Genomic DNA, 27,374 nt, shown 5'->3' with positions numbered 1-27,374 from the left:
GTAAGTTGCGCTGTCTTGCTCGTCCTTTATGCTTCCATTTGAGATTAGCTCCGAAATTGTAGAGAGAGGAAGAGAGAGAGAGAGTGAGTTTTGTGTGTGTTTCTCTGTCGCGTAATATTATTATTATTATTATTATTGAGTTCGGGACATAACAACTCAGAGAGTTCTTGCAATTTGCAACCTCTCTCTAAGGTTGGCTTTGGTTTCCCCCTTTCTGCCGACGATCTTGTTTGTACCTGTGGATCAGGTTCGATCTCTCAGATCTGGATTTCGTTCTTTCGTTCCAATCATTAGATTTCTTCTTTCATTTAGCTCTTCTCCGTCGTATATGTGTGTTGCTGTGTTTTTTCTTCCTTCGGATTCGGCCTCGGTTCGGTGATGTTTGGATCTTCTCGTTTATTTTCTCTGATTTCAATTAAGACTTTCGTTCAATGTGTTGTGGTGCACTTATCTCTGATAGATCACGGTGCCAGATTTGAGATGTGGAACGGGATTATGATCTTATTGACGTTCCGGATTTTGGATTGTTCTCGGAAAATGTTTGTTCGACTCGTTTTTTATTCCTTTCTAGAGTTTTGAGTTTTCTGTTCGATCTTGTATATAATATGAATTTTGAGGTTACGGCCTTGGATTTTTATTCCATTTTCTCGTATTTTAAAGCGTACAGACAATGAATTTTGGTTATTACTGTTGCCTCTCCTATTTTTATAAATATACCAGGTCTCTGATAAACTGACATTTTTTTTTTAAATTATCGTGAACTGCTCTGTTGAGCTACAACAAACAGATAATAATGCTTGAAAATGTCCTTCTGGAATTCAATTAACCATGATATTGTTGAGAAACTCTTTAATTTTTTCTTGAACCGGTGAGTGAATTTATTTTTTATGTGAGCGTTGTTTTGTACATGGCAGTTCGGGTCCTCGGTGCTGGTTTGTAGCCTGTGCTGAATACCAGCTACAATGAAGAAAGCTATTGGTCAAACTGTTAGGGACCTGTAAGTATAACTGTTTATTATTCGTTAAATATGATTCTATGTATTGTGTATGAATGTTTTGCTCTTCATTGTGTTCTTGCAGTAAAAGAGAAGTGAATAAGAAAGTGCTGAAAGTTCCTGGGATTGAACAGAAGGTAATTCCTTTTTAAGTTCGCTATGAAATTATGGCTGTTTCTACTATCATGGCAAGACAATTATAGTAATGGTTGTGCGAAGTCTGACTTGTTTTTATGGTATTCTTAATCATGAAATAGGTGTTTAATATCCTTAAATTTATGAATATGACATATGATCCCCTTTTTCAAAACCTAAACCAGATTCATTATATTTTCTACCCTCTTCTAGGTTCTTGATGCCACCAGCAACGAACCATGGGGTCCTCATGGATCACTTCTTGCAGATATTTCTCAGGCAACCAGAAACCCGTAAGCTTGGACTCTTAATTGTATGTTTGACATATTGTGTATTTGCAGTCATTGAATCTCATTCTTAAGCACCCATGCAGTCATGAATACCAGATGATCATGTCAGTAATCTGGAAGCGAATTAATGACACTGGCAAGAATTGGCGGCATGTCTACAAGGTTTTGACAAACTATTTTAAGTTTCATATGCAATTGCTAGCGGATGCTGCTGACTTTTATTTTTGCCACCATCAACACTACAATGTATCTGCCAGTTTGTGAAATCTGTTTTGATACTTGTTTATATCCTCTGCAATAATGATGGGTTGTTGTTGTACATTAGCAATAATGTTTTTTGTCTACTGCATTTACTGATGATCTCACTTTCTTAAATTATTTGTTTCTGCATGTGCCATCCTTTTTCAACTCCAGGCTTTGACAGTACTAGAGTACTTGGTGGCTCATGGGTCAGAACGAGTCATAGATGAGATCAGAGAACATGCTTATCAAATATCAGTAATTCCCATTTACCCAATCCTACTTCAAAAAATTATATACTTATTGCCATTCAGGTCCCAAGTTTGGTAATGTGATCTAAAATATATAATGTGACCTGTTAACATTGATCATATATGAACAGACGTTGTCCGATTTTCAATACATTGACTCCAGTGGAAGGGATCAAGGAAACAATGTTAGGAGGAAATCTCAAAGTCTGGTTATTCTCGTGAATGATAAAGAAAGAATCATAGAAGTTAGGCAGAAGGCTGCTTCTAACAGGGACAAGTAAGTTTCCTCTCATTACTTCTATTGATATTTTGTACTTTGTTATTTTCCAGTTGAAATGTAAGTTTTATATATACCTCCTTGTTTAGCAAGCATAAGGCATGACATTGTAGAATATGATTCTCCATATGTCCTTTGGGTTTCTGGAATATAGATCTAAAGTATACAGTTGGGTATTTGAAATTTGTGAACGAATGTATGTTGGCGAGTATCACAATTTCTAGGAGATATCAAGTCTTTTATATGATTCAGCAGATTTCATTAAAATACAGTTGGGTATATGAAATTGTTGTGAACGTGTGTATGTCTGTGAGTATCAGTGTCTAGGAGATATTAACTGTTTTATATGATTCACCAGGTTTCGCAACAATGCAGCTGGTGGAATGTATAGACCGGGTTCATATTCAGGCAGTGGAGCCTATGGTGACAGATATGACGATGATCGTTATGGAAGCAGGGAGGAAGATCGAAATGGCTATGGTTATGGAAAAGAAAGAGAATGGGGCTATAAAGATGATGATCGAAATAGTCGTGATGGAGATCGTTATGGCAGAGATTATGAGGATCGTTATGGCAGGGATGGTTATAGAGATGATGACTACAGGGGAAGAAGTCAAAGTGCTGACCGTCACCAACATGAATCAAGAAGCAGGAGCTCAGATAGAGATCGTTATGATGATGATGGACAAAACTCTTCTCGGTATGTACCTAGGCTTTGATCCTTTTTCTATGTCTTAGCATTATTTCCGTAGTTGTTTTTTTTCTTTTTTCAGTTCTGGCAGAATAATTTTGTATTAATGTTTGTTCATTAGTGACTGTTGGCTTTCATTTTAGAAAGCAGGATACATTTTCAACCTTCTGAGTTTGAAAATTTAACAGTTGGTCTGGAGAATTAGTCACCACCTTAGTGATTTTGATCTTTACTGTATAGAAGGAACAGAGTCTTATCTTTACTGTATAGAAGTAACTTACAAAAAACGGCATTTGATTTTGAGCCTGTTAACATAATTAGTGGAACAAAGTCTTATCTATTATGCATGATAATTTATAGAAAATGTTTACATTTGTACCAAATTAGAGTGGGGTCTTGTCAGATCTTTTCTTTCTTGTCTTGTCCTTGGCCATTAAATTATCAGAATATGAATATGGCTTTAGTTCTATCCTTCTTGTACTCAAGATACTAGAAAGATAGAGCTGTGAACTGAACTTTTACGTGGTCTTGATATCTTTCGGTAGCAGTCTGCTTGAAGGTGCAAGTTATTTTATTCCCATATTTTGTTTCCATTTATCATGAGAACATGGCAATTGATGTGATGTTATTGCTCTGTGATGTGAATCATTTGCTTCTAACTTCATCTTTTTGTGCAATGATCTCTCAGAGGAAGCAATGCTAAAGCTGAAGACCAATCTCTGGAAGCAAGGTAAATTTGTTATTGAAATACACCTTTTCTGTCATTTATCCAAATTGCTGCAAGGAATTTTTAAGGTTTATAATGCACAATACAAAAAACGGCAGGCTTGAGCGGAAAATTTCTGAGCAAAATATAGGTGTTGCTCCTCCTAGCTATGAAGAAGCTGTTGGCGAATCTCGCAGCCCTGTACGCAGTGAAAGGTAAGAACTGTTACACTACAGACAACACTTGTTTCCAACAGAATCTATTACTTATATTGTTTTGATTTCAGAGATGTGGAAACTTCAACAGCATCTGTTCCAAGAGATTCCCCTCCTCATGTAAATGATAATCCTAGTCAAACATCTGCCGCTACAGGATCTTCTCCTGTAAACAATAATACCACAGAAGCAACTGCTGCTGCATCCGGAGCCCAGGAAGCTGAAGCAACTGATGATTTTTTTGATCCACGTGGTCCTTTATCAGGTGTTTATACAGTATTATGTTGGTCGGTCTTCTATAATCAGTATTTCTGTAACAGATCTTCCTTGTTTCTTGTTTTGAAGAGTTCATACATGTTTGAGTTGAATTGGTTCTTGTCAAATTATTATTCATCTTAGTTTCATAGGTGAAGGGACAGGCTTGTATTTTAATTGTTGCGTTGAAAGTTTGGAATACACATCTCATCGGTAATTTGACTTGCATATGTATATGCCTTACTAGTATTGTTTTCTTTGGATCATCCCTTGGACATTTCTGAGTATATATGTTAATCTCCCTAGTCCTGGTAAATATGGATTTTGTCCTAAACACTCAGAAAATTGTTTAGCAATATGAAAATTTAAGAAATTTCTGCTGACCATGTATTCTGGTAACCAGGACTGTGGAATAGGCGCTGGCTACCTTTTAGATTTCTGTGGTTTTAGATTTTTATCCTTTGACAAGTTAGTCTTGTGCAGACTTTGAAGTGGTACATGTTCCAGGCATAAAATTTTGAAATTTGAAACTGAGTTCTAAGATCAATTAATAAGAATAGTTTTCCTGCATCCTTTAGTGGGAAAAGGTGGCCATTAACTGATGTGCTCATGATTGAAATTCTTTTCATTTATACATAGGGTGGTATGAGAGAGCTATATGTCATGATTTGTGGTCAATATGTAAACAAGTCAGACTTTGGTCTGATATACTTGTGAAACCTATGGCTCAACTGTAATTGACATTGATGAATTTTCATTGGCAAGATTTGGGAGTTTGATATTAATGAGTACTTGTTTGTATTTGTTTATTTTGGAGAAACAATTAATTTTCATGCCTGCTTCTTGAGACTGCTTTTAAAAAAGTTATTATTTCCTCAAAAGTATGTTTAAACAAGCATAATTAGCGGTCTTTGAAAAATACCATTTAGTAGGTCTTGTACTCATGACATCTTTATATTTCTTCTCAGCATCCTCAGCTGCCCCAGCTGGTCCAGCTGCCCCTGCCACCGCTAATAATGTTGAAATGGACTTGCTTGGTTCCCTCTCAGACTCGTTCTCTTCAAATGCTTTGGCTGTTGTACCATCTGAATCAGCAACTGCAGCCCCTGATGCAAATGTGGGATCCACAGCTTCCTTTGCAGCACCATCATCTGGGTCGAATAATTTCAATCAGGCATGAATTTGTTCCATTTCTAAAGCTCTTTTTAGTGAAAGCAATCTGACCTGCACTAAAAATAATGGATTTGTACCGGACTTGGAATTCTCATAGTTGTGAACTTGTCAACTGTATGTCATCTTTTTCCTTTTTGATGTAGCATGTATGACATATCTATCTCATAACATAGCTTTGAACAATCTTTTTGATACGTATGTATCGTGTAGTTTAAATCAGTCCATCTGTCCGTCACATTTTGTTAAAATAATATATTTATTGGTTTGACTTCTTAACAGTCTTTTGAGGATCCATTTGGTGACGGGCCATTCAAAGCTTTTACTTCCACTGAAACTGCTCCATCTCAACCCGTGACATACCAGAGTATTGAACCATCCCAATCAAATGCTCTTAATGCAGAAACAAACTTTGGGTTTGGAGACTCATTTTCTGTTGTACCATACACTGCACCTGCCTCTGACACTCAACCTTTTTCTACTAACTCTCAGTTTTTGTCTCAAGATGTGTCATCTGCACAGCCAGAAACTGATATTCTTGCAGATATTCTTCCTCCTGCACCGTTACCTGAGATGAGTTCACAGCAGAACATTTCAGCACCTGATTTCGGCCATCCTTCTTCACCTTCCCTTCCAGCTTCATCTGGTCAAATGACATCACAACCATTTTCTGAACCAACTGGCCAATTTACCCCAAAAGGTTTCTCGGCTGCTACCAGTCAACCTTTACAAACCTTTTCAGTTCCTACAGATCAATTCTCTCAACAACCCTTTTCCGCTCCTAGTAGCCAACCTGGACAAGTACAGCCATCCTTTTCATCTCCCTCCAGTCAATATGCACAACAACCCTTTTCATCTCACACTGGTCAACATGGATTTTCATCGTCTACTGGCCAACATATTCAGCCACCTTTTGCTTCTCAAGGTGGACAATCTGCACAATCAGGTGGTATGTATGGTGGATTGCACTCCCAAGATGGATCTCCTAATTCCCAAAATGGATATAATGGGCATATGAACAGCGGGAACTTCCTGCCATCAGGATCTATAGCAGCAGCTTTTCCTTCAAATGTGACTCCAACAGGACAGTTGTCAGCGGTCACCAACTTTTCCCATCATGGAGGATCTGCTCCAAATATGTCTTCCCAGTCTCCAACTCATCAGGCATCGCAGTTTAACAACCACTTCATTGGACAACAAGGGAATGCAGGACCCTTTAATTCACCAATTACCAATCAGTCACTTGCTTCGAATGCTTCACAATCAATTGCATTAGTTTCTCAACCTTCCAAGGACAAGTTTGAGACAAAATCAACAGTGTGGGCTGATACACTAAGTAGGGGGTTGGTTAATTTGAATATATCTGGACGTGAGTGCTTAGACCTCCCTCCCCAAGCCCCTCTTTTAACATTTCAGTTTCCACATGTAGTTGTTAGAATGTTGATCTTGTATGGGATATTGTTAACTAAAATATTTTTCTTATCATGCAGCTAAAACGAATCCTTTAGCAGATATTGGGGTTGACTTTGAGGCCATTAACAGGAAGGAAAAGAGAATGGAGAAGCCCACTACTGCAGCTGTTACATCAACTATAACTATGGGTAAAGCTATGGGATCAGGTTCAGGTATGGGCCGTGCTGGTGCTGGTGTTCTCAGGGCTCCTTCGAACCTAATGATGGGCTCTGGCATGGGAATGGGTGTGGGCATGGGCAATGGTCCTGGTGTTGGAATGGGTATGGGAGGAGGCTATGGAGGCATGAATCCATCGATGGGGATGGGAATGGGAGGGATGGGTATGGGACAAGGGTACCAAATGCAACCGCCAAGTGGAATGCATCCTGGCTCCAACATGCCAGGTAATTATAATAACTCCATGATGGGTCCAGGTAATTATGGTCAACAGCCATATGGTGTTAATGGTCAACCGCCATATGGTGTTAATGGTCAACAGCCATTTGGTGTTAATGGTCAACAGCCATATGGTGGCTATGGTCAACAGCCATATGGCAGCTACAGATGAGATAGTAAGTGCAAGTATTACTGATTGTTTTGCTGCAAGTTGAGAAAAAAAGTGCCAATACAAGTGCTACTACTAGTAGACTACATCGTGATATTTGGATTTATAGCAGTTAAAGCTGCAATTTTCTGTAAAGTGACCCAGTTATTTGTATTTTTGTTATAAATATGCTGTTACCATTCTTTTTCGGGTCACCCTTCTGTAGGTGCTTTGAGCATCACTGTTGTGTACCAGTGACTGGATGGAATAACCTTACTTGGGTTATTACTTTCTTTGCTTCCACATTTTTTAAACACCAACAGGTGGTTTGATATCAATATATTTTTTTTCATGTGTCAAATTTAAGAATTGGAATTCAAGGAACTTTTCTTTAAGCTTTTTAATTTCTTGCTGAAAATTCGTGGAGACTTCATGATACTGGCACGAGGCTCGATGAATATTTTTGTTGGGATGCAGAACATAGGACTAAACAGCTAAGAGTCTACTGGGCAGGATACGTGTAATGGAAACCGCATCTCTACGTGAGTGTTCTTTTAAATACTTGAGATTGGTTCTGGCTTACAATTTTATTTTCTCTGCAGTTATCTCTACAGCCTCCTATTGGATAATTAGAAGCCATTGGTAGACGTGTAACAATTACTAACACACGGGGCACTGCCAAAAGAAAAGCATTAAAAAGTTCACGTAAAGATGCATAGTTAATAGATGCTATTGGAGTTGTATGGTTTCCACCTTCGTTTAAAGTTATCTGATTATTATTACTTTAGGTGAATGGTGCTAACACCATGTTTTTGGGGTTGAACATTCGTGACTTTGGTGGCGTCGATACCATAAAACACTGGACTTCGAGTGTCGAATCCGATGCCATGCTTTTCATCCTGCGTCCTACATGTCCTTTCACAAATTATACAAACTTTAATCACCTTTTTTAAAATTATTTAGCCTCCGTAGTCGTTCCAAATACTAGTCGAAGTTGTTAAAAAAACTAATTTACTTCAAGTCAAAATAAACGATGAAGTTGTTAGACATAACTAGTAACTAGAAACTTGAGCTACTTGTCAAGGCGGATTATAGGACGTGAACAAGGATATAAAATTGGGTTGACAAATTAACGGAAAAGTTACACTAGTCTTATTATAAGTAGTTTTGCATAACTGACTATAGTGGTAACAAAACTTATTTTTTTTTCCCTGTGATATTTGAAACTATTGGTTCACTCCCGATGACACGAGCAGAGAGGACCATGCTTGTACCCCCATCAACAACTGTCAATCCTTGTTCAGGCTAAACCCTTGCCTTTCAGTCACCACCTTCATGTAAACCATCAATATCTGGAACATCATTATCAACGAATATAACAAACAAGCCTGTCATCCAAATGACATGATATTGCAGGAATTTGCTTCACCTCATTACTACTGGCCTCAGACTTTCCCTGCTTTAAATTAGGGTATTATGGCACGGTAGTTCAGAATTGCAATTAAACAAGTCACCCTATTCTAATTTTGTACTTAAAATATAGTACAATTCATAAATCCGAAATTACGCAGACGAAATGAAAGAAAAGACAGTCCAGAGCGCTTCCATTTGTTGAATTCTTTGTTATAACAAAAAAAGATGAGATAAAAAAAAATGCAAATGCACACATAGATTTAAGGTAGTTCGGATATCCATAGACAGGAAGTATTTTATTTCTTTAGGGAACAAATAAATTTTAAACGGGTAACATATTGAAAGAGCGGAAAGAAATTAAAATTTTGAGAATGTAACACCAGTAACCCAGGAAGCACCAACAGACATAGTTTTCTTGTTCGATTATGCTTTTACAAGCATTATATTAATATAAAATATAGAAGGATAATTTTCAATGGTGAATGTAATATTAATTATGGAAAGGATAGTTGTTGGATAGACATGATGTGTGTCAGGTAGTTTGAATTGTGGGTCAATATACGCACATGAATAATTTGGAATTATCTTTTCTAATTTGGTTGTCCCGGGTCAAAAAATGTTCCCAACTTTCTATTTCGGGTCTTCATAGGCTAAATATAAGAGACAGTTCGGTTGTCAAACCAAAAATCTCTCTTCATTATGGTTTCAGAATAGACTTCCAGATAGATTTATGGCCAAAATAAACATTTTGTTGTGTCAATAAATATCAGAGCAATAAAGTGAACTAGATGATCTATACTCTATTAGCAGGGCAAAATAGGTTTCAGAATAGGTTAATTTGTAAATCTTTTCATTTGCTCAGTGACTGATCACATACTCTCCACCACCGGAAAGAGCATAAAGCGAGCTTATAAAACTATAATTACTAATACCTCACAAGTTCAGCTGAAAAACTTAAACCTATTCACTATCAACTACAAAATTTAGAATACGACAATAACGAATCGAAGGAGCTGCCAGACCCACACCCAGAAACCACCACCACCAGAAAAAAAAAAAAACTATAAAATCAGGACCATGGGGTATAATAGTGAGGGAGCCAAGAATAACATTCAAAAAAGAAAGCAAAAATTTTGAGGCAATGTACTGTCTGCGTTATATATGTTTGGAGTGTGATTCTCATGTCTTTTAAGAAAGCTCTCCGAATGAGCAGCTTCTTCAGGATACCGCATTTTGCTCTATTCGCTGTAAATCTCACAATTTCTTTTTAAAAGGGATTCCCTTAACATATATCTTTGTTTAAGGATTGAATATATTTTCTCAACTGACTTTTTTTATGATTTCTTCACAAGGAGAATCTCTTATTCACCAATCTCTCCGTGATATCTTTTTATCTCGATTAATTTCTTTTTCTTTTATATCTCTAATAAAACAATAATGGTCAAGAGCATATTACCATTGGACTTGAGAAAAGCAATGTGGAATCACTCCAAAAATATTTGAATCCTGTCCCCCATTCTGTCTTCAAAATCTAACAAGAGTTTTCCCCCAACTTCCTCAGCTGCATCATCCAACAGTTCTTTGATGTTTACGCCACCCAAAGCTGTATAAAGTTATGAAAATTCAATTAACAGAAATTGTGAAAAAGAAGCATTGAATTGCAAATTTGGAATAGATGTCTATTTATATACTGTGTAATAATTTCTAAATAGTAGTAGTACCAGGAACTATGTTCGTGATTCCATCCAGAAATCCAGCCTGTATAGCAAATTATATATGTATTATGAGAAAATGGAACAAGAAATTTTAATTGGGGCAACATTCAATTGAACATGCGCATAATTTAAAGATGAATGACTGATTGACAGAGAGGGATTACACAGAAACTATGCATAACCACAATATAAGGAGATAAAGCCTTGGCATGATGCAGTACAGAACAAAATAGTTGCAGATATGCATTTATAAAACAAATGTCGCATACTATATTCCATTTCCCTTTCTTCTTCCAAATAGTGGGGAAGGAGAAGGGTAAGCACAAAATGGTGGAAGAAAGGTGATTAATTTGGGATATTCGGACATCCAATTATCCTACTTACACCACTATTAGGATTCCAAATAGATAAGTTCAAATATTAAGTTGAATGCAACATATATGATAGTTCATAAGGTTTCAACGGTGGCGGCAGAGAATGGTGAGATAGCATAAGGTACTAGCATAAAAAGTTAGAAAAGATAGAAATACACATGGATTTTTACGTATGCTAGAAATTGTGCTAGAATAAAAAAGAAAGTGTAATTGGAATTCTAGAGACAGATGCAGCAACTTATGATAAAATCATTCATACAAAACTGGAAATCAGTCGGCCCCATTTTTAATTAGTTTTGAGTCTTCTGAACAACTAATATGAATAAATCATTGTTCTTCTTTTAGTGCATCTGGAAGGTATGATCACTTACAGGAATCCTAAGATCAAGTTTCTCAAAACCATCTCTGCCCGTTAATTTTACTCTGAGAGTTCGAGACCAGATACCAGAAAAAGGGTTCCTTGAACTATCTGCATCATATTTATTGTACCCAGCATCAGGTGTTATAACTTCCACTATGGGATTTTTGAAACTTTGACTTGTCTGCTCAGTATCAACTTGATCTCTCCCTCGTATACTGTATAGGCTACTGCTCTCTGACAAATAACTAATTACTATGAGAATGCAAGAATGGAATGCACAACGTATATTTACAACGTGAAAATCAGCACGAGACCTTTACCTCTGTCTGTCCCCAGAGCTGAAACATGTAGAGTCAGTTATGAGAAGATAGAGGTCTAATTTTCTCTCAAGTCACCACTATCTATGATTAATTAAACGGCTTTTCTTTATTTTGAAAAAATACTAATCAAATATTTAATTATATTCTAAATTGAACAACTCCATTTCACATAATAGATCTTGATAAAGTTCAAATGCTTCTCTCTACATGCAGATGAATTCATAAGGTTATTCATCACTAATCGACTCCGCCCAAGCCCAGCACATGTTTATGAAAGTAAAGTGCTGAAACCATTAAGTTATAATTTGATAGAGATATTGATTGCTTATGACTCTCCATTACACTACAATGTCCCTTTATAGTAGAAGAGTTAACATTTACTTATTTTTACGTTAAGTTCTCTCTATCCTACCTCCCTTAGAAAGCTGCTGACTGGCATTTGCAGCATAACGCTTCTCTTCTTCATAGTAAGCATTGAACCCTAAGATATCCTTAATTTCTTCAAAAGAAGGCATGCTTCCTGGAGGAGGAATACGACCTCCTTTAATGGCTATGAGTGAGTCCTACAAACGCAATCATAGATATTATTTATCAGCAAATAAAAAAATTAAAATAAAGGATACTGCAAAAGAAACATCAGAAAAAAGTGATATAATATCAAGAATAATGAGTTCAACACTATGACTTGTTATAATAAAGGAGTTCAAAAGATAAAGGGATATTGCCTCCAAAGTCCTCAGCACGAGCTGCAGTGCAGTGACGAGCCGGGATTTGGTGGTGAATGTTAAAAGCTTACAAACAATTACTTAGCGTATCTCATTTAAAACCTGAACTTACGCAAACATAATATGAACCAATCAGTTCAAATGGGAAAAAGAAGACGAATGACCTGCATTGCTCGTATAGAAACCCCGATCAAGGAAAGGGGATATGCAACAATCTTAAAACCAATCTCTTCAAGCTCCATAGGATTAAGTATTGGCGTCTTTCCACCACCTTCGAGCATATTGGCCTACACAAGAGCACATCCCAACAAATCATTCGAAGCTTCAATGCATTCATTCATCTCTTCAATTGACAGAATCGTACCATTTTGGGAACAAGCGGAGAAACGTCGCAGAAAGCCTTCATCTCTTCTCTGGAAGCAAGCGCGTCTATGAAAAGAACATCAGCTCCGGCATCCGCGAACGCCCTTGACCTAACAAGCGCTTCATCCAACGACACAGCTTGGCGAGCATCCGTACGCGCCACAATCACAATATCGCAACCGCCCTCCCTTCTCGCATCCACGGCCGCCTTAATCTTCATCACTGCCTCTTCTCTCGAGACCACCCTCCTCCCGCGCGTGTGCCCACACGCTTTAGGCGAAACCTAACCAGCACCATAATCAACTCAATCACATCGTTAAGCTGAATCCATGACAGAAGAAACCTAACTAACTAAAGAAACTAACTAACCAACTACATGTTCGAATTGTGCGTCAGAGACTAATTTCTCGAAATACTGAGATCCATTGATGAAATCTAACTAACCTGATCTTCGAGAATGATTCCGGCGAAACCAGCGCCGATGTATCCCTTGAGAGTTCTCTTGAGGTTCATGGCGTTGCCGTAGCCATTGTCGGCATCGCCGATGACGGGAATGGAAACGGCCTGGGTGATGAGGCGGCCTTGATCGAGAATTTCGCCGTAAGAGATGAGACCGGTGTCGGGCAAGGCGAGCCTGGAAGCGGAGATGGAGAAGCCGCTGGTGAAACAGAATTGAAAGCCCGCGGTCTGAACGAGCTTGGCGCTGAGAGCGTCAAAACATGCAGGACCTTGGTGAACTCCCGGGGAGTCGAGGATTCGACGAAGGAGCTTAGCGGGAGAAGAAGAAGAAGCATCGTTCCCAGGCAAAGAACACGCTATGGAGAGCGAGGATTTGGATGTTCGGAGGAACGAAACGGAAGAAGATCGAAATGGGAGGGGGCCGCCGCCGCCGCCGCCACCACTGAGACTAAGACTGACCGTAACAGAGGCACTGCAAACCGTTGAAACCTTCATCGCTCTCTATACTCTTTACTCCCACTCAATTCATTTCATTTCAACTAGTATTACGGGTATTTTTTAAGAAAATTATTGAATATTTATGAGAATATATTTTATTATATATAAAAAGTAATAAAAATTATATGACATTTTATTTAGAATAATAATAACAATAATTAAAATAATGAATAATAAAAAATTATGATGAGTTTGTTTATAATAACATAAATTGATTTTAAATATTTTTGTCAATAATGATTCAATGTAAAGTAATAGGTTAAATTTGGAATAAATTGAATAAATAAAGTAACGTGTCTTTGTTAAAAGGTACTGTTTGTAGAGCATTTGGTATATAACTAAATAGTTACAATAATAATTAAATGATCTTAATTGTTATTTTTTAATTTTTTTTCAATAGAAAAAGAAAAAAATCAACTTAAATTATCACTTAATAGATTATATACATTCTTTTTGAAATTTTTATAATTTAAAATTCTTTCACTTCATGAATTTAGTTTTGATGGAACAATTAGAATCACTTAAAATAATATAGAACAATTTGTATTATTTTACTTTTACTTTAAGAACAACTGTATATAGATGACCGGTGCGCATTATGAATTTAAGTCTAATATTTAAAAATGATTTATTTCGATCGATACAAAATATATATATATATATATATATATATATATATATATATATATGTGTGTGTGTGTGTGTGTAAGAATTTGTCTTACTTAAAACTTCACAGATAATTCTAAATTATATCAATTTTTAATATACATATTTTGTTATCAATGTTTTTATTCGTAAACAAAATAACAAAAATGACATATTTATTCAAATAATTTATTAGCAACATTGTTTTATTACAAAGATTATTTTGTATCCGTGTTTTTAAAAGCATTATATATACACAATTTTCAATTTAATTAGAATATTTAACGTGTTAAAAAACTTTGATATCAATGGTCTTTGATATATGTTTTTGAATTTGTAATATTTCTATGCAATTGAAAATAAATTTACACGATTGACCCAAAGTATTCACACTATCGAAGAAAGTCTATGTTTAAAAGTCAAAAGAGATATTCTATACCGATCTTAAATATAATATTTACTATTTCCAAAATCTGATATGAAGAAACCAGATAATATATTCATTATGAGAAATAATTTTCTTACAAAAATTCCCAATATTTAAAAAAAATCCAATTTGATATTAAAAAATCCGAATTAAAAAAATATATTGTAAGACATAAAAGAACGTTTTGGATCTTAAAATAAGATGTATCGTCAACACAAATGAATGGAAATATGAAAAGATCCTTATATCATCCTAAAAATAAAGGTATTTTTACGAAAATTTAGCCTACAATGTTAAAATAATATCTTGCAAAGTAAACTTTTAACACCATGAGAGTTACTTGAACTTTGTTAGAGCAGGAAACTTAATAAAATTTGTGAAAATTATCAACGACTAATTAGACGGGTTTTGTTTATTTTTTATTGTCGCGAACATATCCCATAGAAATTTAAGAATAAAAGTAACACCCCAAATACATGGCTGATAATACAATTACCACTTGGATAAGCACATCATCGACACTAGAATACCCTTCTTCGTAAAGAAAGGGTTGTTGTCTTTAAAACATCCTTTTTTAATTAAGCCTTTTGATTGGTGTTTGTAGCATAGCGCTCTTCTTCTTTGTAGTAAGTGTTGAAACCTACAATGTCCTTAATTTCTTCAAAAGGTGGCATGCTTCCTGGAGGAGGAATACCGCCTCCTTTAATTGCAGTGAGTGCATCCTACAAATTCAGTCACATATATATACATATTTATTATCTGAAAATGAAACTCCACAAAATTAAAACATCAAAAAGGAACTGAAATAGGTCAAAAGAATGGTGCATCCGATACTTTGGCCTACACAAAACTCCTCTAACAACAATTCACAGGAAGCACCACAAATATCTCTGCATGTCTGATCTAAAGCCTGAACTTATCACGCAACCAGACATCATAAACGTAATAAAACAATAAATGGGAAAGAAGTTTCACCTGCATTGCTCGTATGCAAACCCCAATCAAGGAAAGTGGATAAACAGCAAGTTTATAACCAACTTCTTCAAGTTCCTTAGGACTCAGTATAGGCGTTTTGCCTCCTCCTTCAAGCATATTTGCCTACACAAAACGAGAGTGTGGGTCAACAACCTCAACGCGTTTATACTTCATACCTTGAGTCGTGATAAAAAATGATCAGCAACTAAGTTACCAAGTTACTAGAAACGAATGAACTAATTCATTCTCAGAAGCCAAGTTAACAGAGTAGGATTGTACATATTGTAAGACTAGATATATGGGAATGGTCCAACATTAAAAATGCACAGACTTTGATACCGGATTAGATTCTGTAGGGAAAACTTTCCCTGTAAAAACTTGATAGAAAAGAAATTAAACTTATCTGGTAAATGAAAATCAATTTATGCAGTTCAAGCTGTTAATTGGACAAGTTAAATGAGAAACAGAGCAAATCAGGCATGCGGAAATCTTTCAAAGAGCATTTTGCCGAACAGTTTGTGTGCAATTGAAGAGGCAAGGCATGCATTACTAGGAGAGAGATGAAGATACCAGTTTAGGAACATGGGGAGAAACTTGACAAAGAGCTCTCATTTCTTCAACGGAAGCGAGTGCGTCTATGAAAAGAACATCGGCCCCAGCATCCGCAAATGCTTTGCACCTGATGAGCGCTTCCTCCAAGGACACGGCTTGCCGAGCGTCGGTGCGCGCCACAATCACAATATCGGAGCCGCTCTCCGCTCGAGCATCCACGGCGGCCTTAATTTTCATCACTGCCTCTTCCCTGGGCAACACCTTCCTGCCGCGAGTGTGCCCACACGCTTTCGGCGCAACCTGTCCAATTCGAGTCGGGCATTAAGAAAAAGAACAATGAAAGAATGAATGGAAGATGTGAGAAAAAGAAAAGAAAAAGGAGTGAGTAAGTGACCTGATCTTCGAGAAGGATTCCTGCGAAGCCGGCGGAAATGAAACCCTTGACGGTTCTCTTGAGGTTCATGGCGTTGCCGTAACCGTTGTCGGCGTCGGCGATGATGGGAATAGAGACGGCTTGGGCGATGAGTTGGCACTGATCGAGCATTTCGCCGTAAGAGATGAAGCCGGTGTCGGGTAAAGCCAGCCTTGAAGCGGCGATGGAGAAGCCGCTGGTAATGCAGTAGGGGAAACCGGCGGATTCAATGAGCTTTGCGCCGATAGCGTCGAAGCACGCCGGTCCCTGGTGAACGCCGGGGGTTTGCAGGAGTTCTCTGAGCACCTTCGCCTTCGCCATCTTATCACTTCACTTCCCTACTTACCCAACACCATGCTTTTATATTATTTGTTTCTTCTTCTTTTTTATTTCTTTTTTAAATTTTCATGAAATCACATTATATCTTCCCCGTGCAACACACTACCTTTATTTTATTCTATCCTTTCCCATTCTTAATTCTCTTCTTTCCATGTTCATCTCACTTCCAATTATCAATGCAACCGTAATCCAGAACACGCAGATATTACTGATTTCTTCACATTATTTTATTCTTGCAAATAATTAGCAAAATACTACTAAAAAATGGATATTGATCAGAGATGATGGAGGGTTTCTCAAAATTCAATGTAACGAAAATCAAAGCATCCTTAAAATTACAAGACATGTGAACAAGAACAGCATCCGAAGAAACATAAATTAATGTATGAATAATCTGTAGGTCTATTCTAAGCTACCCAGGTCTTTGAGCTTCCAGCCATAGTTCCTTTACTCCGATTTCCTGAATTCGCTTCCTCATCTTGTTTAAGTGTAGGGCGAAGATCATCGCCAGAATTTGTAGGGTTCTGATCCTCGTCTCTGTCCCCACTGCAATACGATGAAACACCATACCTTAAAAATAATAATACTAAATGAACAAAACTCGATCTATTACTGATGTTAAAGGATACACTTCTAAATGAACATTCACCACCCAACATTTCTGATCCAAATGTGTGGTTCATGCTCATTCATACTGAATTGTTCTGACAGAAACTATACAAGAAAAAAGTGTGTGCAATGATACTTACCCTGAATAGATGACAAGCCCAATGGTAACTGCACCAAATGCCACAAAGTACATCCAATCAACCTGGAAAGCATGATTAGCTCTAGAGAAGTTAGCACGTTAAAATGTGGTACACATGTAGTAGGAAAGGATAAAAAGGATGCAACATTACTATCAGACCTTCTCGTGATAAGCAAAAATTCGAATTAAGACAGCCCACATGTCTGAGGTCAACAGAGACAGATTTAGCATGGTAGAACCATTGATCTGTGACAGAACATGAAACCATAGTTTAATAGACTATAGAATCAGGTTAAATTTCTCCAATGGTAGGAAATAATTTCAAGAATTTTGATGGGTAATATGTTTTTCACTGTAGTACATAAATAACTGTTAAATTGTTTTGGTTCAGAATAAAACATCGGTGTCAGAAATGATGGAGAAACATTTAGAGGGACAACAGAACCAAATAACTGCATCATAGATTTTCCTTTTGATCAATTATTTTGATTAGTTCAATCTATTTAGCTTTGTTTTGGTACCTTTATTAGATATATGATTTCTAAAAAGGATATAAACAGAGTAGTTATGGTTTGAATCCATACCTTAAGCAGAACAGGAACTAAAGAGTAAAACATAAACATGGCCACTGCAAATCCAACAAAAGGAAGCGCCTGAAATGAAAATTGAAAGGAATGAAATGAATAATAATGCTTGAAGGTCTTACATCACACACACCAGTTGACATGTTGTGACAACAACATAATAACTTGAATCAGGCATCCTAGTTAAAGTAAAATTCTGTCTATTACTTAATCGTAGTGAAAAGAGCTTACTGCCTCAGCCGACCAATGAATAGATTTAAGTTCATTGCGCTCAAGAATGCTTCTGTGATAATAATGAAGGAGCACAACAAGAAAAAGAAATATAAATAATTCTGGACTTTATTGTTCCTTGATTAAATTACATATCAGAATCGTCATTACTTCAATTGACAAAAAATCTGACCAGACTCTCAGAAAAATAAGTCATTAATTGAGACTGCAACTTCAACTCTTAGAATTAACTTGAATTTGGAACTTAATTAAACTTGCATTCCATTCGACTGTGATAACAACTTGATCAATTTAACATTTCAAATATGATCAAAACCCTCAAGAACAATTTGTTAAACCATAGAGCAAAACGATATTATTTGGCATAATATTCAAGTTAAATGCATAAGTTATGCAACAGAACAGGAATGTGTTGAAAGGCTACATGCAGTAAGCTAGCATAAAAGTCAGAACAGACAGATCCCATAGTTCTCACAGTATAATCAATTTGAAGGATACACTTGAATGGCACTAATAATGCCACCAGAGAGACCTAACATTGCCATAAGCTCAACTCTATCAGCATTTTTCACAAGAAACTCCTGCAAAACAAAGAAATAGCAGCAACAAAAGGACAATTATACACAATGTAAATCTGCAAGAGAGTTGAAAAAGACTTTAAAGCAGAAGTACAATCAGCTTACCTCGCTGACATTACTGATTGCATACAGTGTAGCACCAGCAATAACTAGAAGGTCCCCTTTACGAGGATTGCTTCCACCTGTAACAGGTGAGTAAGACATCAGAGAACTACTACCAATGGAATTCTGCATGTTAATGATGATAACAAACATAAGATAAAAATTTGCTAGTTTTGCAAGATTTCTAAGCATAAAGCTAGGGAAGTACAGTACAGAATGCATAAAATCTCACCCACCTGCACGGTCACCTGAATGAACATCAGAAAACACAACCAGGACAAGGCCAGCTACACAAACAACTACACCTGTAATCTTTTTGAATCTATATTTAGTCTTTAAGAAAAGCCATGTAAGAAGCATGACAGACGGAATTGACCAGCAGTCAAGTAGCATCACACTTGTAAGTGAGGTGTATTGGTATGCCTTCACAACTGTTCAGTAGATGAGAACTAGTTTAGATAAAATTGCAAGTAACAAGATAATCCGATTCCAGCATATAGTAGCAGTCCAATAAACATACAAAGAAATGGAGGTCACACTTGATTCTTTGACCAGATAGCATATAAATATATTAATTTCTGCAATGTTTTTTTATAAGTAATATCATGTCTCCATCCAGCAACATGAAACACTAACCAAGAAAATTTGCTTCCACATCAACCAATCCGAGAATTACATAATAGTACCATTTTGCCTGTGTCAGAAGCATGTGAAGTTAGTGAAGTTGTGATCAACTGTTATTGTTCAGAGAAACGGAGGAAAATCATAAATAAATCATATTTGTGTTTTGGATAACAGCATAACAATCTCAACTGATACTCATTCAAGATTAAGAACAAATTTGTGAAATAAGCATACAGGATTATAACCTTGAGTGGTTTCCTTCGGTATAAGAGAATAGTTCCATAGACAAACGTCAAGAACACATAGTTGAGAAAGGACTGTGAAGTGGGAGCATTAATTCCTACAAAGATGAGGAAACAAAAGGGTGAAGAGTTGTATCAGTGGTTTAAACATTAGAAGAAAAACAAAAAACAAGATGAAGGAAACCTTTTTTAGCCAATTCAGAAGAAGTGAAGCCTGTGGAAGTGATGAGAAGAGAAAGAAACTGTCCCAAACCCAAACCAATAAGCGTGTTTGGAGTCCAAAGCCTACCAAAACTCAACATCGTATTTGGGAAAGGAACAAAACTGAACTCAATCTGCAACAATATGAATACAAGGATGATTTAGAATTGTGTGTTTGGGAGGGAATGAGCATTGAATGTTGTTGAGTGGGTGAGAAAGTGAGAGTGAAAAGGAGAGGTTTCAGCAGAATTTCAAGCAACCTCTCTCAGCCGTCAATTGTCACTGCATAGTCTACATCACTTCTTGCTTTCTCTTTCTCTCACCCCATCCACCATTCACATAACCGCATTAAATAAATAAACCCAATTTAATATACTTTGATTTTCATTTATGAATTAGTAATGTTTAAGGTTTAAGATTACCCGTATGTGACTATGTAAAATGTTTGAAAGCAAACTTCATCATGATTGCTTCTTTTGTCTTCAGGCCAAAAAAAAAAACATCCTTGTCAAAATCATGAACTACCCATTTGAAAAAAATGAGGTTTTTATTTTATTGTGTGAAAAAGGTATTTTTTTTCCATATCTTATTTGACGGAGAGTATCTGAACTGAGCTTTATCCTTTGAAGAAAAAGAGAGTCGTGTTCTTTGAGCCGCGTAAGGTGCTTTCCTTTTCGGCCGTTTTGCTTTTTGGGTTCTGCTTCCTTCGACCTTTTAACGTGCCAAAATGTTAACCAAAAAAGGAAAAGGTCAATATTCAAAAACATGTTGGATCATCGAATATGCTTCATTAGCGATTTTTAATACCCTTTTAAACATTGCTTAATTGTTTTTTTTCTTTCATGATTACACTGTGTTAGTGCATATTATTGTCATTCTTCCAATGACAGATCTCAATCTATTTTTCAATTTTCTTAAATGTTAAACCCGTCCTTCAATCAAACAAAAATTTAAAAATTAATTACTAATTTGGCGTTTGTAATTAAGTCTTTAATTTCATATTCGTTTTTTAATTTAATTAAATATTTATTTTTTGTAAAAATACTTAATGTCGTTATTTACATTAAATTATAGTTTTAATATTATTTGAAAGTACCATCGGTTAAAATTCAGATTTTTTACGTCTTGAGATCCGAATTATGTTTTAGTTTAAATCTCTTTTTAGTTTGAGATATGACACGTTTCAAATAAAAAATATTCAAATTTTGATATTTGATATTTTCAAACATATTGATGTCAATTTAATAAAACTAATCACATTAAGTATTTTTTTATAAAAATAAAAACAGTTAAATATTTTTAAAGAAATAGAGTCTTAATTAAGTAAAAATATATATGAGAACCGATCAAATGTCTAAATATAGATATAGGGACCAAATTATTAATTAATAAATAAATAAAAAGCATTAATTTAGTATCTCATGTTTTAAGAAAATAGCATCCTAGTACAAACATCATTAATTTTGGAAAATGACTATTTTGATTTAATTTTGTTAGGCGTCCCGTTTGAAAGTTGAATGACTTTTTTTATAACTTAAAAGTCAATTTTTAATTTAAAAGTTAAATAAACTTTTTTAATATAAAAGTCAGCTTTTTTGAAAAATTATTTAAATTGCACGAAAGATATTTTTTATGTTTAGATGGCATAATTGAAGAAAAAAATGAAAAAAAAAAATATCATATGAAGATGCAAGAAATAACTTACGAAGGTGCAAAAAGAAACTACATCATCTTATAAGTGTTGAAACACCCAAATATTGTTTAGGCTTTTTATTTTGACACCACAGGATTTGCTGCATCCACATTCTTTTTAATATTTGTTTGTCCTTTCTATTGTATAACAGCTATTATATTACTGGTATTCCATGTTGGTTTCTGAAGGGTGTTTTAATCCTATAATATTGAAGTCTTTTTTTAATTCAACAATCTATAATAATAAATTAAGTTTAGTATTGCTACATATTAAATGTTTTAAAAACAACATGCTACGTTATTCAACATATAATAAGAATAAGATAAATTTTGAATTGCACTTTTCACCAAATTATGCAAATTTTAGATTGTAATCTAAAACCTTATTATTAGAATAAGATAATAATACAAGAATGTATTTTGGATTTTACAAAATTTAAAAATGTATTTTGTCCAATTTGAAAATATAGTATAGCTAGGAATTACAAATCAAATTGTTCTCATGTTGTCTCAACTTATTTCAATTTTCATGATATAAATATATATATATATATATATATATATATATATATAAGAATAATAATAAATTTATATATGTTTATTAAATATTAGTATATATAAGAATAATAATGATTTTTAAAAAATTTAATATAAAATAAATAAATATATACATGGTCTAATCTTATTTAATATTTGTTTATATTTTAAATTATTATAACAGTTTTAATTTATTAGATAATCTAATAAATTTATATTAATTTTTTTTTTCTAATTCTTAATTTCTTAACCTAGTGCTAAGACACACATTTCATCACTTTATTATTTGTTATAATCATTTTACATTTATTTTGATATTTATATAACTATAATTTTTTTCTTAATATTTATTATCAATATATAAATATATATATATATATATATATATATATTAAATATTTTATAACATAATACTTTTTATTTTATAATTATTTTTTGAACGAAGAAATGAACATGTAGAAATTTACTTATTCTACTGTAAGAATAAGACAAAGAATATGAATTTTTACTATAAAAATGAAATAAATAATTTCAAATTATGCAATTTATGAGCCTTCTCCATACTACTTCAAGCATTAAACATTTTGAATGACGTGATGTGATAAAAGGTTCAAGATGGTACCATCTAAATCATAATTCCCGTTTTCTTCTTTACTTTGTGAAGAGTAATGTTATTTTTTATTAAACAACTTAAAATATTATGGATTATCCAATTAAAAATGCTTCCAACCACATAAATAATTTAAATTTTTTCCAGTTTTCATACAATTTTAAGAAGAAACATACATGGATATGAAAGTCGGCCACTATAAAATGAACCCAATACCTAAATATATTTATGTTAATTCTTAAATCGATATTTATTTCATGCCCTAACTATATATATTTACAATTTTTTAATATTTCGTTAAATTATTCTATGGGTTAATCTGGTTGAATTTTTAAAATACTTACAGAATATTACATCGCAATCTATGAAGTTTTTAAAATATTAAATGATATTTTAAAATAAAAGTTATAGTTTTATACATATATATATGGTGGTGTGGATAAGTTATTTAGCATGACAGAAGAAGCATAAACTTATGAAAAATTCTTGGCAGTCTCAGAAATTTAAGAATTTTAGAACCAGAAACTTTGTTTGTCTCTATTTCTCTTGTTCTTTTGCTGAAACTCATTCGACTATTAACCTAAAATACAAGTTCAATATCCGATGTGGGAGTTCACATGGTATAATATCCAAGGATTCCTTTCTAGTCAATTTTTATTTTTATCACAGCGCTGTCCATTGCGTGCATCATGCCGTTTTCTCCACTAAAATATTGATTAGGACTAAGATTCTGCGTTAACACTCACTAACACTAGCAAGAACACTAAAACAAATAAACACAGGATAATCTTCTTCTCTCATCTGTCACCATAAATAGCAGATAGATAGATAGATAGATAAACCTTGATAGATAGAAACAGAAACACACACATTACAAGAGTTTGAAGAAGGCAGCAACTGAAAACCACCACACCCTCGAAGTTGATGATGACAAAGATGAGCAACCCGTTTCTCAAAATCTTGTCCACCATTCTTCTTTTGGCTTCTCTCTTCATCTACATCCTCGTTGCTCCCTCTTTCTTCGCTTCGCCTCAGCTCTACAAGCACTTGCATTTGCAAGCTCAAGATTTTGAGTTCTGCCCAAGTAACTACACCAATCATTGTCCATGCCAAGACCCCATAAGGGCCAGACGCTTCTCCAAAGCCAAATGGTTCCGTAAAGAGCGTCACTGCCCCGAGAGAACTCAAAGGTTGAGGTGCCTCATTCCAACCCCACCGAACTACCAAACCCCGTTTCCTTGGCCTAAGAGCAAGGACACTGCATGGTTCAGTAACGTGCCTTTTCCCAAGCTAGTGGAGTATAAGAAGTCTCAGAATTGGGTCAGGTTGGAAGGTGACCGTTTTGTGTTTCCAGGAGGTGGCACTTCGTTTCCAGAAGGTGTCAATGCTTATGTTCATGCTCTAAACCGTCTTCTTCCTGTGTCTTTGAAATCCGGGTATATCAGAACAGTGCTTGATGTTGGATGTGGGGTGAGCTTAAATATAGCTTAGTTATATATATGTGTTGTATCTCGTGTTGTGCTTTTTCTTTTCTTCTACTATCTTTCTTCAAACTTCTTCACTGCCTTATCTTTATCTTTATCTTTATTTTGCTTTGTCCTCTCTTGTTTGGCCTATAGTGGAAAATATACGGTTTGTCGATGGAGGAGTTTCATTTGGAAGACAACATAGACGTTTCAGGATGTCTTTTTGGTTAAGTAATTTCATTAAGTACTTATTATCTCGGTAAGCTATTATTGATGAGAGCTTATGTATGTAACAAAGTTTTTCATGCACTGAAGTTTACTAAAGCAAGTTAAAGAACATAACTAATAGGATTTATTTATGTTTTGTAGTTGAGTTCATGTCTTCTTTAAATTCACTTTGACGAACCTAGGATTTGAATGTCCTTTTTCATGTTTTGATTTGTTTTGTTTCGTACTGAACCTGTTTAGTTGTAGTATAGCCAGTCAAAAACTTGAGGTTTATTTATCAGAACTTAATTTAAATATAAAAAAAATACTGATTTCTTTTCTAATGTATTAACAGTATGTGTTGTTCATGTTGATAATGTATATTTAAAAATCAAACTCGTACTCATCTTTAATAGTACTGACTGTGTGTTCCAAATATGCATAATTGCAGGTTGCAAGCTTTGGAGCCTCTCTGACTGACTATGATATCTTGACAATGTCACTGGCGCCAAGTGATGAGCATCAATCTCAAGTACAGTTTGCCCTAGAAAGGGGACTCCCTGCAATGCTTGGAGTACTAAGCACTCACAGGCTAACATTCCCTTCAAGATCATTTGATATGGTTCATTGCTCTAGATGCCTTGTCCCATGGACTGATTATGGTATTACTTTAATGTTTTCAATTTGACACTAAATATATGCATTACAAAAAAGTTATCTTTTTTTAGTATCCTTCTTCCATTTTGAGTGTTGGAAACTTCTATTTGGCTATCCCATTTATTGGGATGTGGGCATTTTACTTTACATTGATTGCATTACCATGGAATCTCACATGACATGTGATTTATATTATATATCTATAGGTCAACTTCATTTAATGCCACACTTAATTGCTCTAATATAAGAAGCTGCACTTGATTAATTCAGCTCATTTATTATAGAAAACTTGGTCTCCACTTATGATGCTGCTCTGATATTTCTTTAATTGTTGAAGATGGACTATACCTAAGAGAGATTGACCGGATTTTGCGTCCTGGTGGATTTTGGGTACTGTCTGGGCCACCCATAAATTGGAGGGTAAACTACAAAGCTTGGGAAACAGAGCCTCAGGTGCTAGAAAAGGAGCAAAACATTTTGGAAGACCTTGCAAAGCAGCTGTGTTGGGAAAAAGTTGCTGAGAGAGATCACATTGCTGTCTGGCAAAAACGCATAGATCGCATCAGCTGCATGGAAAAGCTTAAGACTTCGAGATCCCCCAAGTTCTGCAACTCATCAGAGACTGACCCTGATGCTGGATGGTAAGTTTCTTTACTTCAACTTACAATGTTGAGAACTTGAGAGGATATACAATACAGATGAGAAAAATAATTTGTATGATATTTAGCCCTGTTAGGAAATATCTCATGGGGAATATTGTTTATAAAAAGTTGGATTTTAAGCGTAGTAGGACATGATTTTTGTTGTCATACTATTATTGTTCATAGCAGTTTGTGTTTTGCTAAGGTTTCTTTCTACTGTCGTGTATCCATAAAAAACTTTGACTTTTCTGTTTTGCTATGGTTTCTGTGATCGGTTTCTTTCATGGTTTGTTCATCGTTTTCCGTCGTATTATATTTATACTTCATAGTTATGAACCATTCAACAGGTATACCAAAATGACTGCATGCATTTTTCCTCTTCCAGAGGTGAATGATGTCCACGAAGTATCTGGTGGCGTTCATGAGAAATGGCCTGTGAGGTTGACAACTGTTCCACCAAGGGTTAGAAGTGAAAACAATGACGGTTTCACACTGAAAGCCTATATTAAAGATAATCGAACATGGAAAAGAAGAGTGACCGATTATGAGGTCATGCTAAAATCCATTTCTTCTGGTAAATATAGAAATGTTATGGATATGAATGCTGGCTTTGGAGGATTTGCAGCTGCAATGGTGAAATATCCTATTTGGGTTATGAATGTTGTTCCCTTTGATGCAAAAAGCAGCAATCTTGGCATCATCTATGAACGAGGACTTATAGGAACTTACATGGATTGGTGTGAATATTCCTTCCCCATTACCCCTTTTTTTCTTCAATCTAAAGTTACTTGCAAATTGTCCTGAGTCCTTTAGCTACTGTACTATTTTGGGACATATTTACCTTTGTCTCTGTCTGCATCAAAGTGTGTGAATGATGAAGGAGAAACATTGTCTTGCTTGCAGGTGTGAGCCCTTTTCTACATACCCACGAACATATGACTTGATACATGCTAGTGGTATATTCAGCATGTATATGGACAAGTAAGCAAACAACTGAGAAAGTTCTTTGGTGATCTAAAGAGTTCTTAATTTATAAGTTTACGATATGAAAAATTGTGTTGGCATGTTGCAGGTGTGACATAAGGGATATTGTTTTGGAGATGCATCGCATTGTTCGTCCGAAAGGAGCTGTTATCATTAGAGATGAAAGAGATGTAATTGTTAAAGTAAAAGAAATAACTGATAAAATAAGATGGAAAGGAACAGTAGTAGCTGGTGACCAAGATGGAACTTTTCATTCTGAAATGATTCTGCTTATTGATCTTAACGATACCGATTAAATTTGTATCTTGTTAAATGATTTCTTAGTTACCACCATAAGATGATTTCTTTTGTTCTTAAAGTCTTTTCTTACAAACAATCAACTAGTTTCTCACAATATACCTTCTTCAGATTATTTTTCAGTGTATTTTGAAATTTTATTTCATACTTTTGGTGAATGCATTCTTAGATTTGT

At 35.1% G+C, this 27,374-nt stretch overlaps 5 protein-coding genes across 9 annotated transcripts; 2 read left to right on the top strand and 3 right to left on the bottom strand.

Annotated features, from left to right (window-relative positions):
• On the top strand, window positions 1-7,581 carry LOC108321685 (clathrin interactor EPSIN 2). Its single transcript, XM_017553505.1, has 14 exons — window positions 1-247; window positions 915-997; window positions 1,080-1,131; window positions 1,343-1,422; window positions 1,503-1,581; window positions 1,834-1,917; window positions 2,042-2,187; window positions 2,546-2,887; window positions 3,567-3,608; window positions 3,704-3,799; window positions 3,871-4,064; window positions 5,023-5,228; window positions 5,507-6,593; window positions 6,715-7,581. The coding sequence occupies exons 2-14, from the start codon at window positions 963-965 to the stop codon at window positions 7,242-7,244; spliced, it is 2,973 nt and encodes a 990-aa protein (XP_017408994.1). The 5' UTR covers window positions 1-247; window positions 915-962; the 3' UTR covers window positions 7,245-7,581.
• Window positions 7,582-8,331: 750 nt separating this feature from the next.
• On the bottom strand, window positions 8,332-13,498 carry LOC108321687 (uncharacterized). 4 transcript variants are annotated; one of them, XM_017553509.2, is made up of 9 exons: window positions 12,936-13,498; window positions 12,493-12,774; window positions 12,293-12,415; window positions 11,816-11,966; window positions 11,404-11,421; window positions 11,094-11,317; window positions 10,355-10,391; window positions 10,090-10,236; window positions 8,332-8,679 (listed from the first exon to the last, which is right to left on the bottom strand). In XM_017553509.2, exons 1-8 carry the CDS (start codon window positions 13,443-13,445, stop codon window positions 10,118-10,120), a joined length of 1,464 nt encoding a protein of 487 aa, XP_017408998.1. In that variant the 5' UTR covers window positions 13,446-13,498; the 3' UTR covers window positions 8,332-8,679; window positions 10,090-10,117. The 4 variants fall into 4 exon arrangements, with proteins under 4 accessions (XP_017408998.1, XP_017408997.1, XP_017409000.1 ...); XM_017553508.2 differs by having other exon boundaries at window positions 8,332-8,676; XM_017553511.2 differs by lacking the exon at window positions 11,404-11,421 and having other exon boundaries at window positions 8,332-8,676.
• Window positions 13,499-14,893: 1,395 nt separating this feature from the next.
• On the bottom strand, window positions 14,894-16,867 carry LOC108321728 (uncharacterized). The gene is made up of 4 exons (XM_017553575.2): window positions 16,442-16,867; window positions 16,066-16,347; window positions 15,496-15,618; window positions 14,894-15,242 (listed from the first exon to the last, which is right to left on the bottom strand). The coding sequence occupies exons 1-4, from the start codon at window positions 16,778-16,780 to the stop codon at window positions 15,099-15,101; spliced, it is 888 nt and encodes a 295-aa protein (XP_017409064.1). The 5' UTR covers window positions 16,781-16,867; the 3' UTR covers window positions 14,894-15,098.
• A 202-nt stretch (window positions 16,868-17,069) lies between these two features.
• On the bottom strand, window positions 17,070-20,443 carry LOC108321727 (uncharacterized). Of its 2 annotated transcripts, XM_017553574.2 has the most exons (12): window positions 20,369-20,443; window positions 20,092-20,242; window positions 19,911-20,005; window positions 19,678-19,735; window positions 19,278-19,472; window positions 19,045-19,121; window positions 18,860-18,942; window positions 18,362-18,413; window positions 18,131-18,199; window positions 17,706-17,792; window positions 17,548-17,609; window positions 17,070-17,344 (listed from the first exon to the last, which is right to left on the bottom strand). In XM_017553574.2, exons 2-12 carry the CDS (start codon window positions 20,207-20,209, stop codon window positions 17,206-17,208), a joined length of 1,035 nt encoding a protein of 344 aa, XP_017409063.1. In that variant the 5' UTR covers window positions 20,210-20,242; window positions 20,369-20,443; the 3' UTR covers window positions 17,070-17,205. The 2 variants fall into 2 exon arrangements, with proteins under 2 accessions (XP_017409063.1, XP_017409062.1); XM_017553573.2 differs by having other exon boundaries at window positions 20,092-20,437.
• Window positions 20,444-23,776: 3,333 nt separating this feature from the next.
• LOC108321606 (probable methyltransferase PMT19) lies at window positions 23,777-27,314 on the top strand. Its single transcript, XM_017553417.2, has 6 exons — window positions 23,777-24,417; window positions 25,072-25,282; window positions 25,615-25,918; window positions 26,266-26,655; window positions 26,822-26,899; window positions 26,991-27,314. Exons 1-6 carry the CDS (start codon window positions 23,872-23,874, stop codon window positions 27,196-27,198), a joined length of 1,737 nt encoding a protein of 578 aa, XP_017408906.1. The 5' UTR covers window positions 23,777-23,871; the 3' UTR covers window positions 27,199-27,314.
• The last annotated feature ends 60 nt before the right edge of the window (window positions 27,315-27,374 follow it).

This window comes from Vigna angularis, chromosome 2 (genome assembly GCF_016808095.1).
Source record: "Vigna angularis cultivar LongXiaoDou No.4 chromosome 2, ASM1680809v1, whole genome shotgun sequence".
Lineage (NCBI taxonomy): Eukaryota > Viridiplantae > Streptophyta > Magnoliopsida > Fabales > Fabaceae > Vigna > Vigna angularis.
The sequence above is the reverse complement of the archived record's forward strand: the minus strand, read 5'-3'. Positions and strand labels throughout refer to the sequence as shown.

Bases quoted from the DNA above. Each gene is read 5' to 3' on its own strand.
- LOC108321685 (XM_017553505.1), top strand. From the start codon at position 963: ATGAAGAAAGCTATTGGTCAAACTGTTAGGGACCT. The intron at 1,132-1,342 runs GTAATTCCTTTT...ACCCTCTTCTAG, and splicing joins TTCCTGGGATTGAACAGAAG to GTTCTTGATGCCACCAGCAA. The intron at 1,423-1,502 runs GTAAGCTTGGAC...GCACCCATGCAG, and splicing joins TCTCAGGCAACCAGAAACCC to TCATGAATACCAGATGATCA.
- LOC108321687 (XM_017553509.2), bottom strand. From the start codon at position 13,445: ATGAAGGTTTCAACGGTTTGCAGTGCCTCTGTTACGGTCAGTCTTAGT. The intron at 12,416-12,492 runs GTACGATTCTGT...GCTCTTGTGTAG, and splicing joins CTCCGCTTGTTCCCAAAATG to GCCAATATGCTCGAAGGTGG. The intron at 10,392-11,093 runs GTAAGTGATCAT...TTTGCTATACAG, and splicing joins AACTTGATCTTAGGATTCCT to GCTGGATTTCTGGATGGAAT.
- LOC108321606 (XM_017553417.2), top strand. From the start codon at position 23,872: ATGATGACAAAGATGAGCAACCCGTTTCTCAAAATCTTGTCCACCATT. The intron at 26,656-26,821 runs GTGTGAATATTC...TCTTGCTTGCAG, and splicing joins ATAGGAACTTACATGGATTG to GTGTGAGCCCTTTTCTACAT. The intron at 26,900-26,990 runs GTAAGCAAACAA...GGCATGTTGCAG, and splicing joins TTCAGCATGTATATGGACAA to GTGTGACATAAGGGATATTG.
- LOC108321728 (XM_017553575.2), bottom strand. From the start codon at position 16,780: ATGGCGAAGGCGAAGGTGCTCAGAGAACTCCTGCAAACCCCCGGCGTT. The intron at 15,619-16,065 runs GTATCTTCATCT...CGTTTTGTGTAG, and splicing joins CTCCCCATGTTCCTAAACTG to GCAAATATGCTTGAAGGAGG. The intron at 15,243-15,495 runs GTGAAACTTCTT...CTGAATTTGTAG, and splicing joins TTTGCATACGAGCAATGCAG to GATGCACTCACTGCAATTAA.
- LOC108321727 (XM_017553574.2), bottom strand. From the start codon at position 20,209: ATGTTGAGTTTTGGTAGGCTTTGGACTCCAAACACGCTTATTGGTTTG. The intron at 19,473-19,677 runs GTTAGTGTTTCA...TCTACTGAACAG, and splicing joins TGTGGAAGCAAATTTTCTTG to TTGTGAAGGCATACCAATAC. The intron at 17,610-17,705 runs GTCTGATAGTAA...CATGCTTTCCAG, and splicing joins TTTTTGCTTATCACGAGAAG to GTTGATTGGATGTACTTTGT.